Raw genomic sequence first — 13,504 nt, 5'->3', positions numbered from 1 at the left:
CTTAGATGTACATGTTAATATGACAACTGAGATTTCAATACAAAACCATTCTTATTTCACAGAAAAACAAAAAAAAAGAAAGAAAACAAACATTAGATAAAGCTTACACAACAAACACAAGGAAATAGTTCAATACAAAACCAACAACCACTTGACATACATTGAGGGATCAAAGTCAAACTGAAACAGTCCTAACGGTTTATGCGCTTCTTTGGACCAATTATTTTTGCGAGCCACTCTGGCTTGTATGAGGCAATTAGTTGTGCTATTGCTAATCCAACCAACAATCCAGGTCCATATCCTATGGCCACTGCTTTCCAGCTCAACACGTGTTCCTCTTCCTCGTTTTCTTCTTTGGGCTGCTGTGTTGGTGGCGTATTACTCCCAAAGCAAGTCTCCTCCAAAGGAATACCACAAAGACCAGCATTCCCTTCAAAGGAAGATTTAGGTTGCCCAGTGATTTGTGTTCCTTGTGGTATTTCACCCTTGAGTTGGTTATGAGACACATTTATGTAGGCCAAAAACGAGAGGCTCGCGAGTCCATTAGGAATAGTCCCTGAGAGTTGGTTTCTTGACAAATCTAGTGACTCGATCTCCTTAAGATTGGCCACAGACAGAGGAATATGGCCTGTGAAAGCGTTGTTTGATAAGTTGAGTGCAATCAGTGCCTTCAAGAGACCAATATATTCAGGAATATGTCCTTCAAGTAGGTTTCCAGAAAGATCAATGGTGGTGTAGGAAGTGAGGACATTTGCTTGCTCCATGTGTAGACCTTTGTATTGCAAATCTATATGATCTATAATGCCAGAAGATCCGATTGACCCGTAAGGATCGGTCTCGTGTATCATATATAAACCCCCACCTTGATTCAACGTGAGTGATGATGCTTTCCAGTTCACAAAGTAATTTGGTGGCAAGCTTCCAGTAAACTTGTTATTAGTTATCTCAAATATCCGCAGCTCAGGAAATCCGAGTGGACCTTGATGAGGAGGAGATATAGGACCGTAGAATTTGTTTGAACGAAGGGTAAGGACACGCAAATTTGGTAAACCCTTGAGCCAAAAAGGAAACGTGTTTTGATTCCATTGTTGTCAACGCTTAGAAACCTTAGAGATGAACAATTGTGAAGAGATCTTGGAAGCTTCCCGGTTATTCGATTGAAGCCAACGTCGAGCGTCAATAGAGAGGTACCGACATAGAATGCGTCAGGAATACTTCCTTCCAAGCTATTCTTCCGGAGACACGCAATTGTCAAATTACTCAGACATTGTGGAATTGGGCCACTGAAGTTGTTGTAGGATAAGAAAAGAACATCGAGAGAGCTTCGGTTGCATATTGAAAGAGGTACCTTCCCTGTAAAGTTATTGTGAGCCACAGACAAGATATTGATAGAGAGTGGTGGATTCGGAAGTGGTCCTTCAAAACTGTTTAACTCCAAATCTAATGTCCGCACTGCTGAATTTAATAAAATTTCCGCCGAACCTTCGAAACCATTTAACGAGTTATTTACGGAAAACACTGCGCTAAGACGAGGAAGTCTCCATAACCACTCGGGTATTTTCCCTTTTATTCTATTGTTGTTTAAATTTATCAATTCCAACTTCTCAAGGGTTCTTAAGATGTTTGGGAACTTGTTGATGCCGCAGTGCTCCAAGGTCAAGTATTTCACGGTCAACATTATGTTTGAACCTGAACTTAAACTGGCTTGAGAGATTTTGTTTCCGGAAAGAACGAGGGATGCCAAAGACTTCAGAGGTGAGAACAAGCTTAAGTCAATCGGGTAGCTTGTGTTTAGGAAAGAAAGGTCTAGATATTCGAGGGTGATGAGCTTTGAGATAGGCTTTAATATTTGTTCTTCAAAATGGTTATTGGCAAGTTCGAGGGACACTAGCTTCGATGACGAAGAGGAATTGGGAAATTCAAAAGAACCGGTGAGATGGTTCTCATTCAATGTCAACATTGTTAAGGAAGGCATAGTGAGGAGAGAAGAAGGAATGGTTCCAGAGAAGTGATTATGAAAAAGTGCTAAAATGAAGAGCTCGGTTAGATTTTGTACAAGTGGGAAACTACCAGTGAGCATGTTTTGATCAAGCCACAAGTGTCTCAACAAAGTCAGGTTACTAAATGTGGGGGGAACTTGACCGAAGAAACTATTAGAGGAAAGAACAAAGACCTCTAATTTGTTGAGATTGCCAAATTCAGAAGAGAGTGAGGAACTGAAATTGTTGAAACAGAGATCAAGGTAACGGAGGTGGTGCAGCCCAAAGAGGCTACTGTTGGGATTCAGTATTCCAGAAAAATGATTATTGGAAAGGTCTAGACCTGTGAGCTTGCTTAGATTCCGCACAAGTGGGAAACTACCACTGAGCTCGTTTTGGTAAAGGTCTAACGAGGAAAGCATGCTGAGGTTACTAAATGAGGAAGGAACTTGGCCAAGAAAGCCGTTAGAGGAAAGAGATAAAACCTCTAATTTGTTGAGATTTCCAAACTCGGAAGGGATTGAAGCGGAGGTGAAGTGATTTTGAGAGAGATCAAGGTAACGAAGCTGATGAAACCCGAAGAGGCTACTGTTGGGCTTCAGAGTTCCATTGAGACAGTCCCTGAGTTGTAGCTTCGTGACCGCACCAGTTGAGTTGTCGCACCAGACTCCATTGAAGTCGTCACTGTGGTTGCAATGGCGGGTGTCAAACTCGTTCTTGAACTGCGTAAAAGCTTTGATCTGGTAGGGACGACAAGCAGCAAGACCAACAATCGGATCAGTGAATCTGGAGGGTATACTTAAGAAGCTTGAAGGAGAGACACAACAGAGTAAGAGTAGCGAAAGAAAAAGAAAACGCAGATGCAAAGCCGACATTGTCGTTATTGTTAAAAGTAATTCATCATCACTTTCACATGTGCTACAAAGATTTACTGAAAGTCAAAAAGAGAAGGTAATTAAATAGGACGGTGCTTCTATTGTTGAAATAAGAAGTGGTGGTTGTTATGTTTGTCAACAAAAGTGGGCTGCAAGCTTCCTATAAATAGAGAGAGATCAAGCGAGAGCAAATCATCCCATAGCATCCAATATAATAAAGAGAAGTTGCAATACTAAGCAACATATAAATAAGAGAGTGTGTGAGGTTTGGAAAAATAACGAGTGGTGTGAGATTTGAGTGTTTTTACTATAAGTTATAAACTTTGTATTGTGAGTGATTTACAAATAAATATAAGAGTGTTTTATTTAGTTGGCTTATATATTTGTGGTTAATTTATAAATTGTGTATTTACAAGATACCAATTATACTTTAACCCAATATTAAACCGATTAATTTCTCAACATTTGGTATCAGAGCGAAGTCGATCCGACCAACTCTAATATATATTTGTTTAGTTGTTATTTGGAAGCTTTTGGTAAAATCATGACGGATTTTACTACCTCTATTGAGAAGCTCAATAACAACAATTATGGGTCATGGAGTACTCGCATGAAGTTTTATTTGCTCGGACAAGATTTATGGGATATCGTTAACGGAGCTGAGACGACACCACCAAGAGAAGCAAGAAGCACAGATACAACTTCCGACACCTCAACCTCAACACCGGTACGACAAGATGCTGCACCTCAAAGACCAACGAGTGATCATGACGCCTTAAAGAAGTGGAAGGTCAAGGCTGGTAAAGCCATGTATGCTTTAACCGTGGCTGTAGAAGAAGATTTTCTACAACGGATTAAAGATGCCCGAACACCAAAAGAAGCTTGGGACATATTGACGGCAATCTTTGCGAAGAAGAATGACGCAAAATTACAAAGGCTTGAGAATGAGCTTTTGTCTATCTCCCAGAAGAATATGACCGTGAGTCAATATTTTTCAAAAGTGAAGTCTCTTTGTGATGAGATTTCTAAACTAGATCCTGAAAATTCTATTACTCAGACAAGAATGAAAAGAATTATCATTCATGGTCTGAAGCCAGAATACAAGAGTATTATTACGGCAACTCGGGGCTGGGCTACCGAGCCAACTTTAGCAGATCTAGAGAATTTGCTAATGAATGAGGAGGATCTAGATAAACCCACACTTAGCCGACCAACCAATGGTGAAGAGACAGCTTTATTCACCAATAAGAGAAATGACCAAGGTTATGGTTATGGTCGTGGTCGAGGACGTGGTCGAGGTCGCGGTCGAGGACGCGGACGTGGTACCGGGAGATTCAACGGACAAGAACGAGATGCTCAAGGAAACCATGAGAGAAGTTTCCAATCAGGGGGAGCTCGAGGAGCTCAAAATAATCAAGGTGGTCAGAATCGATGGCAACAAAATAATAATGAAAGTGATGCATGTTACCATTGTGGCAAGAAGGGACATTATGCAAGAAATTGTTGGTCAAAGAAAGTTGAAGGAAATGCTGCCACAAGTTCAAAGAATGAAGGACATGGAGAAGAAGATTGGGAGTTTGAAACTTCTTTCTTTGCGGAGGAAGTGGATCTTGATGATGGAAGAGAGGAAGACTCAATAAAAGAATTTGCACTCACCGCTGTATGCGATCACTCAGTCGACTACAAAAATGATTGGATCGTTGACTCTGGGTGTTCAAATCATATGACAGGAGATGTGTCAAAATTAGTGAACATCACAAAATACAATGGAGATCGTGTTATTATAACAGCTGATAACACACAATTGCCAATAGCCCATGTTGGTGAGACAAATCTACCACAAAAGAATGGACATGAAGAAATTCAACTTCGAAATGTTTACCATGTCCCAGGAATGAAGAAGAACCTGTTATCCGTACCCCAACTCACAAGTGCAGGCAACTACGTACTGTTTGGTCCAGAAGATGTGAAGGTGTATCGAGAATTAAAAATTATTGGCACACCGTTCATAGAAGGACCAAAAATGAGGGCTATTTATGTGATGTCAGCAGAAGAAGCCTATGTTGAAAAAACGAGGAGAAGTGACACTGGCGACTTGTGGCATGCACGACTCGGACATGTCAATTACAGCAAATTAAAGATTATGATGCAGAAGTCGATGTTGAAGGGACTCCCACAACTTGAGATGAACCATGAGATTGTGTGCGCAGGATGCCAATATGGTAAGGCACATCAATTGCCTTACAAGGATTCAAATTTTAAAGCTAAGGAGCCGTTGGAGCTGGTTCATTCAGATTTGCTGGGAAAAATCAAACAACCATCAACACGTGGTTATCAATATTTGATAACCTTTATTGATGATTTTTCAAGATACGTATGGGTTTATTTTCTAAAGCATAAAGATGAGGCTTTAGAAAAATTTAAAGAATTCAAGACCACAGTAGAACGTGAGCTCGGTAAAACGATCAAGTGCCTACGCACTGATAATGGAGGAGAATACACTTCAAACGAGTTTAACAACTACCTTAAGGAGGTTAATATTCGGAGACAACTCACTTGTGCAAAAACTCCACAACAAAATGGAGTAGCCGAAAGAAAGAATCGCCACCTCGCAGAAATTTGTCGAAGTCTTCTGCACGCTAAGAACGTTGATACAAGATTTTGGGCAGAATGCATGAAGACGGGTGTTTATATCACCAATAGGCTGCCACAACCAAGATTGGAGTTTGTTTCACCATTTCAGAAGTTATATGATGTGAAACCAACGGTCAGTTACTTTCGAGTATTTGGATGTGTGTGCTATGTTTTTATTGCCGATGAAGATCGCAGTAAATTTGACAAGAAGGCCATTCGCTGCATTTTTGTGGGATACGACGAACAAAAGAAAGGCTGGAGATGTTGTGATCCCAATACAAACAAGATATATGTCTCACGAAATGTTGTATTCGATGAGGCATCTTCGTGGTGGGCAAACAAGGTAGCTTTACCAGATACGCATGAGTTGCAAGAAAAATTACAAACGAAGTTACAACTAGAATCGTCTCCTGGCAATGAAGACACAGAAGAACAGTTACCGTCACCTCAATCGAACGTTGGATCCAAGTCAAGAAGCCCTTGGAAAACAGGTGTTCATGAAACACCAAATGAAGTGGAGACCACTCAACAAGAAGAACAACAAGTGGAGCCAGTACAACCTCAACTACGAAGGTCTATAAGAGAAAGACGTAAAAATCCAAAGTACATAAATGCTGCGTATGCTGAAGTTAAAGAGCCAACTACATTCGAAGAAGCGTCAAGGAATCCAGAATGGAGAAAAGCTATGGAAGAAGAAATTTTGGCACTAAAACAAAATCAAACTTGGAATTTAGTGCCTAAACCGGAAGGTGTTAAACCAATATCCTGCAAATGGGTTTACAAGCTGAAAACTCTTCCAGACGGTACAATCGAACGATACAAGGCCCGATTAGTTGTACGTGGATTTTCTCAAGAGTATGGTATAGACTATGATGAGACATTTAGTCCAGTGGCAAAGATAACCACAGTTCGTGTGCTACTAGCACTAGCCGCAAGTAAGTCATGGAATTTATGGCAGATGGATGTGAAGAACGCTTTTCTAAATGGAGAACTTGATCGTGAAATTTATATTGATCAACCCCAAGGATTCGTAAATCACGAAAAACCAGAGTATGTGTGCAAATTAAAGAAGGCTTTGTATGGTTTAAAGCAGGCGCCTAGAGCATGGTACGGGAAGATTGCGGAGTTTTTAGTCCAAAGTGGTTATCATGTTGCCCCATCAGATTCGAGTCTGTTCGTGAAGATTCAAGGAGAAAAATTATCAATTATTCTTGTATATGTCGATGATATAATCATCACCGGAGATGACACGGGCGAGATTCAAAGGACAAGGGAAAACTTGTTTGTTCGATTTCAAATGAAAGAACTTGGTGAATTAAATCACTTCCTAGGATTGGAAGTTGAAAGAACAAAAGACGGCATATTTCTTGGTCAACAGAAATATGCAAGAGATCTCATTCAGAAGTTTGGGTTAGCTGAGTGTAAACCAATCACTACACCAATGGAGCCAAATTTGAAGTTGTGTGCCTATGATGGAAAAGACTTGGATGATACAACAATGTATCGACAAATCGTAGGTAGTCTTATCTATCTTACTCTTTCTAGACCCGACATAACTTTCGCTGTAGGCGTTGTTAGCAGGTTCATGCAGAAACCGAAGAAACCACACCTTGAAGCAGTTAAAAGAATCTTGAGATATATCAAAGGCACGATTGATTGGGGACTCCTTTACAAGAAAGGAGTACAAAGTAAGCTCAATGGTTATTGCGATGCTGACTATGCTGGAGATCATGACACTCGGAGGTCAACTACTGGATATGTATTTAACCTTGGTTCTGGAGCTATATCATGGTGCAGTAAGAGACAACCTACCGTTTCTCTTTCAACCACAGAAGCAGAATATAGAGCAGGAGCAATGGCAACACAAGAATGTGCTTGGTTGACTCAACTCATGAAAGATTTAAACCAACCGATAGAAGATGGAGTTCCATTACACTGTGACAACCTGTCAGCAGTTCGTTTAGCCGAAAATCCTGTTTTTCATGCTCGAACAAAACATGTGGAGGTACATTATCATTTCTTGCGAGAAAAGGTACTTCAAGGAGATATTGTCATGAAACCAATCAAGACACAAGATCAGGTTGCAGACATCTTTACAAAAAGCTTATCTGCATCTAAGGTTATCGGATTTCGAATGTTACTTGGAATGACTACACGCACAAGGAAAGTTGATAATGAGGGGGAGTGTTAAAAGTAATTCATCATCACTTTCACATGTGCTACAAAGATTTACTGAAAGTCAAAAAGAGAAGGTAATTAAATAGGACGGTGCTTCTATTGTTGAAATAAGAAGTGGTGGTTGTTATGTTTGTCAACAAAAGTGGGCTGCAAGCTTCCTATAAATAGAGAGAGATCAAGCGAGAGCAAATCATCCCATAGCATCCAATATAATAAAGAGAAGTTGCAATACTAAGCAACATATAAATAAGAGAGTGTGTGAGGTTTGGAAAAATAACGAGTGGTGTGAGATTTGAGTGTTTTTACTATAAGTTATAAACTTTGTATTGTGAGTGATTTACAAATAAATATAAGAGTGTTTTATTTAGTTGGCTTATATATTTGTGGTTAATTTATAAATTGTGTATTTACAAGATACCAATTATACTTTAACCCAATATTAAACCGATTAATTTCTCAACAGTTATAAATTCCTTCTAAGAAGAATGATTTTGGTTTAAGAAAAGTGAGAGAGGAGTTTGGTATTTATAAATAGAGATATGTGGTTTTGCATAGGAGGCAGCACAACTTGACTTGGACGAAGTTACATCTGATTAGTGAAGTCTTTGTATTCGGGCTTGGAGAAGTCATGTAGTGAAGTCCATGATAGTTCAAATTTCTAACGTATAACTTGGGACTGGAATCATATACTCATATCAATTTGGAAATTCCCACATACGTACAAAATTACAGAAAGAAACTTAGCATAACGACAAACACATGTAATACGTTTGTAGATTGTGTAAGCAATCTCAAACAAGATAGATAATGCTCTTAAAGAGCTTATTGAAAGAGAAATCTAAAGTTGAAAATACAATAGCTCATTGGAGCTTTATTCAAATGTAAAGAATAAAGAGAGGAGAAGCTTTAGGTTGTCACCAAGAACAAAGAGATTGTAGATTAATACACTACAAGAAATATGAGCTTTTGTAGCAGACCTTTGTAGCACAAATTTACGAACTGCTACTAAAAGTACCAAAATCGGATGCCAAGTATTTCATAGCATTATATTAACGCTAGTATATATTTTCATTAAGCGGGAACATAAAAATCAGTATTATAGCCGGGAAGGTGTATTTTGGAGGCAAAATAATTGGGTTTTTTCCCCCAAACTAAAAAAAGTCTCGATTCTAACTATGACCAAAAATTAAATACTGTCTTTTACACTTAGCCAAAAAAACAAAAAAACCCAGAAAACAAAAAGTTTTTCAGATTCTCTAAAATTTTCTCAGATCTCTTATCTATATCTCAAAGTTCTTGATTCCTATCCTGAAATTTCAATACCCATTCCATGAAATCTTGATTCTCATTGACAAGATCTCGATTCTCAGCACCAAAATCTCCCACAGTCTCTGTGTAGCTATCTCTGTTATCTCTGTCTCTCTTTCTGGTATCCATCGCTTTATCTCCGTCGCTCTCTATCTCCGTCGCTCTCTGTGTCTCCGTTGCTCTCTGTCTCAGTTTCTCTCTGCCTCAGCCTCTCTCCGCCTCTGTCTCTGTCTCAATCGCTCAGCCGATCTCAGTAGATTCGAACCCAGCTGATCTCATCTACCTGAAAGGTATAAAGCATTCAATTAATGTATTTCAGTTCTTTACTATGTACTCTGATTTAAATTTTGACCATTATATGTACTCTGATTTAAATTTCGACCGATTTAAATTTTGTCAGGTAATCACATCTCATCAGCCGGATCTTCTGCCTGCATCATTTGCCTGCATCATCTGCCTGTTTGCATCATAACACAGAGGCTAGTTCACTCAATGAAACTGATATTTGATGCATTTGTTTACGAGTTGAATGAATTGGTTGTTTGATATTTCGTTTTAATAAACTGTTGTTGAATGTGTGAATATGTTTGTTTGGTGTTTGTTTGGTATTTGTTTGGTGGTTGTGTTATTCTTATGTGTTTGTTTTGTTTTCTTTATGGGTAAGGACATAAAATGGTTATGGAAAAGACATGGGTTCATCTTAACAGGTATGTGAAAACGTTTTGTATAGTTGAGTTTATTGGTTTAATTGATATGTTAAAGATTTTTTAAAGTTTGTAATTCGTTTTTTTCTTTTGGTTTTTTGCTTTTATTTTACTTCATTGCAGAACCGATCCTGGTTATGAGAAAGGTGCTTGGGATTTTGTGAGGTCTGTGGCTGCAGGTTTAGGAGACAATGCAATGATTATTTGCCCGTGTATTGACTGTCGCAACGTATATCGCCACTCAGCCGCTGATATTGTTGATCATCTTGTAACAAGGTGAATGGATTGGAGTTACAAGTCGAGGGAGGACTGGTTTCATCATGGAGAAGTGAAATCAGGGACTGAGTGTAGAAAGTACACAAGCCAGTGGAACGAAGAGATCTTAGGTTTGTTCAAAGCTGCTGAGTTTATGGATGAAGAGCTGGTTAGTCAGGGTGATTTAATTGATGCTGCTGATGGGGATGATAAGGTAGAAGATGAGTTCTTAGCCAAGCTAGCTGATGCAGAAACACCACTGTATCCAGGTTGCACAAACTACAACAAACTATCTGTGATTGTTTCACTCTTTAGGTTAAAGACTCAGAGTGGTTGGTCTGACAGAAGTTTTGATAGTCTACTTGAGACTTTTAACAGATGCTACCCAAGGATAATGTATTGCACACATCCTTGTATGAGGTGAAGAAATTCTTCAAATCTTTTGATATGGGTTATGAGAAGATACACACTTGTATAAATGACTGTTGTCTATTTAGAAATCAGTACGAGGAGCTCGACAGTTGTCCTAAATGCAGTTCTTCGCGATGGAAGATTAACAAGCGAATTGGCGAGGTGAAGAAAGGTACTCCACAGAAAGTACTTAGGTACTTTCCGATAATTCCACGTCTCAAAAGGATGTTCAGGTCAGAGGACAAGACGGAAGACTTACGGTGGCATTTCAGTAATAAGAGCACAGATGGAAAAATGCGTCATCTGGTAGATTCTGTGACGTGGGATCAAATGAATGAAAACTATCCGTCATTTGCTGCAGAAGAAAGGAACATTAGGCTTGGACTCTCCACAGATGGGTTTAATCCTTTCAACATGAAAAATGTTAACTATAGTGCATGGCCTGTTTTGCTAGTCAATTACAACATGCCACCTGACAAGTGTATGAAAGAGGAGAACATCATGTTGACATTGTTGATTCCTGGACCAACTCAACCTGGAAAAAATATAGATGTGTATTTAGAACCTCTTATAGAGGATCTAAACCATCTGTGGGAGAAAGGAGAGGTAACGTATGATGCATTCAGTCGCACTATATTCACCTTAAGAGCAATGCTTATGTGGACCATACAAGATTTTCTGGCATATGGAAATCTAACAGGCTGCAAAGTTAAATGCATAATGGGTTGTCCTGTTTGCGGGAAGCACTCATATAGTTTTTGGTTGAGTAATTGTAGAAAGCACGTGTATATGTCTCACCGGAAGTCTCTGTCACCCACCCATGTTTGTAGACAAAAGAAATCATGGTTTGATGGTAAAGCTGAGCATGGAAGAAAAGGTAGGATTCTGACTGGTCACAACATTTATCAAATACTCAAAAAATATAAGAATGATTTTGGGAATGTAAAAGTAAATGGAAGAAAGAGGAAGATGCAAGATCGTGATGGATCAGCCTCTGATACTGATGATGAATCCAGTGAATCAGAAGAAGAGGAAGAACAAGTAGATGAAGAAGAGCTATCCAGATGGAAAAAGCGGTCAATCTTCTTCAAGTTAGATTATTGGAAGGTATGATTTATATATTAGGTTTGTTATTCTACTATATATTCAGATTTGCTATATTTTTGAAAATAAATGTATTTAACATTCTCTTTATTATCTGTTTTTATGTTGTCTAGGAAATGCCGGTTAGGCATAACTTAGACGTGATGCACGTGGAGAGAAATGTTGCTGCTAGTCTTGTCTCTACAATGCTGCATTCTGTGAAATCAAAGGATGGTATTAATGCTCGGAAAGATATGCAACTGCTTGGTATTCGAAAGGATTTACATCCCCAAGCACGTGGAAAAAGAATCTACCTTCCTCCAGGTCCTTGGTCTCTGTCCAAAACAGAGAAGAAAGTATTTTGTAATTGATTATCTGACTTCAGAGGACCAGATGGCTATTGCTCAAATATTTCCAGATGTGTTAAGATAGACGATTGTACGGTTAAGGGTCTTAAATCACATGATTATCATGTGTTGATGCAACAACTTCTTCCGGTTGCGATCAGAGGTAGGCTAAAATCTTTTAGATAGAACTCTTGTATAATTAGCTGTTAATTTTTTAATCTTCAATGTTATTTATTTACAGGTTTATTACCTAAATGTGTTAGGATAGCTATTGGACGCTTATGCGCTTTCTTCAACAAACTGTGTCAGCGTGTTATTGACAGAGAGGCAATTTCTGTAATGGAGCATGAAGATGTGGAAACTATCTGCATGTTTGAGAGGTTCTTTCCTCCAAGTTTCTTTGACATAATGGTGCATTTAACAGTCCACTTAGGCAGAGAAGCTCAGTTATGTGGACCAGTTCATTTTCGTTGGATGTACCCATTTGAAAGGTACAATCTAATAACTTATAAAATTATGTCATTTACAATATACTTTACGCTTACATGTTACAGGTTTTTATCTGCAGGTACATGAAAGTTCTGAAGGACTTTGTAAGAAACATGGCAAGACCAGAGGGTTGTATTGCTGAGTCATATCTCGCTGAGGAGTGCATGCGGTTTTGCAGTGATTTCTTGAAAAAGACAACAAATGCTGATGAGAAAATGGAAAGAAATGCTGATTATGAGAATTGCTCTATATTGGAGGGTCGTCCTATATCAGCACCTACTTCATGTACTCTTACTGAGAATGAGAAGAACATAGCACATCTTGCTGTCATTCATAATATGGCTCTAATTGATCCTTATGTGGAGTAAGTTCTTCTACATTCTCTTTTATAATATTGTTGTATTTACATTTACTCAATGTTAACGTTGTTTTTTTCAATTTTAGCATGCATCTACAACATCTACAAGATTCTAGTGAAAGATGTAGATGTGATTCGGCATTTTTGTAGAGTACACATTCTCAGAAATTTTCCTCTTGGTTAAAAGAACAGGTATGTTGACTATTTTTTGGTTTTTTTGTTGATCATCTATTATTTTACAATATAGTAAATGATACTTGACAACAGATACCTATGACTTCTGAACATGAAGATACACTTAAGTGGTTAGCATATGGTCCTCGTATGTGCGCAAGGTCTTACACGGGTTACATAGTCAATGACAATTGGTTTCATACAGTCTCGGTTGATAGGCAAACTCAAAACTGTGGTGTGTTGCATGAGGCTACAACAATATGTATAGCTAGTGCAAAAGACAATTCCCCAATGGTTGATGTTGTGTCTTACTACGGCAGAGTGGTGGATATTATACTGCTTGATTACAATGTCTTCTACATTCCTATATTCAAGTGCCAATGGGCAAATATAGGTAATGGAGTAAAGGAAGAAGAAGGATTCACACTTGTCAACCTTAACCAAAGTCAAGCTTCCTTTGCAAGAGACCCATACATACTAGCATCTCAAGCACATCAAGTTTTTTATTCAAGGGTAGATGATTCATCGAGTTGGTATGTAGCTATGAGAGGTTCTAAAAGAAGATACAGTGCAGAGGATGATGACTGAAGATGCAGACGTTGGACCATTGCCTGTGTTAGTAGACATGGATGAAGATGACCTGGTTGATGAAGCTAGGAATGCCCGAGCTGACTGTGAAGGGATTTATGTGTGAAATTATACTATATGT

General features: G+C 38.7%; 3 protein-coding genes across 3 annotated transcripts; 1 reads left to right on the top strand and 2 right to left on the bottom strand.

Moving 5' to 3' along the window:
* Positions 116–1,493, bottom strand: LOC104704262 (receptor-like protein 12). Its single transcript, XM_010420380.2, has one exon. The coding sequence runs from the start codon at positions 846–848 to the stop codon at positions 192–194; it is 657 nt and encodes a 218-aa protein (XP_010418682.1). The 5' UTR covers positions 849–1,493; the 3' UTR covers positions 116–191.
* On the bottom strand, positions 941–2,854 carry LOC104704261 (LRR receptor-like serine/threonine-protein kinase FLS2). The gene has a single exon (XM_010420378.1). It carries the CDS (start codon positions 2,852–2,854, stop codon positions 941–943), a length of 1,914 nt encoding a protein of 637 aa, XP_010418680.1.
* On the top strand, positions 9,959–12,631 carry LOC104704260. Its single transcript, XM_010420377.1, has 6 exons — positions 9,959–10,353; positions 10,431–11,451; positions 11,562–11,783; positions 11,856–11,937; positions 12,016–12,265; positions 12,343–12,631. Exons 1-6 carry the CDS (start codon positions 9,959–9,961, stop codon positions 12,629–12,631), a joined length of 2,259 nt encoding a protein of 752 aa, XP_010418679.1.

The sequence above is a fragment of the Camelina sativa genome, chromosome 7, assembly GCF_000633955.1.
Source record: "Camelina sativa cultivar DH55 chromosome 7, Cs, whole genome shotgun sequence".
Classification (NCBI taxonomy): Eukaryota; Viridiplantae; Streptophyta; class Magnoliopsida; order Brassicales; family Brassicaceae; genus Camelina; species Camelina sativa.
Note: the sequence above shows the minus strand (reverse complement) of the source record. Positions and strands in the feature narration are given on the sequence as shown.

What these genes read in the sequence shown, in the direction of transcription:
- LOC104704262 (XM_010420380.2), bottom strand. Translation starts at nt 848, where the DNA reads ATGATACACGAGACCGATCCTTACGGGTCAATCGGATCTTCTGGCATT.
- LOC104704260 (XM_010420377.1), top strand. Translation starts at nt 9,959, where the DNA reads ATGGATTGGAGTTACAAGTCGAGGGAGGACTGGTTTCATCATGGAGAA. An exon ending in TGTCCAAAACAGAGAAGAAA is followed by an intron (nt 11,784 to 11,855) that starts GTATTTTGTAAT and finishes AGATGTGTTAAG; the next exon opens with ATAGACGATTGTACGGTTAA. An exon ending in TGGATGTACCCATTTGAAAG is followed by an intron (nt 12,266 to 12,342) that starts GTACAATCTAAT and finishes TTTTATCTGCAG; the next exon opens with GTACATGAAAGTTCTGAAGG.
- LOC104704261 (XM_010420378.1), bottom strand. Translation starts at nt 2,854, where the DNA reads ATGTCGGCTTTGCATCTGCGTTTTCTTTTTCTTTCGCTACTCTTACTC.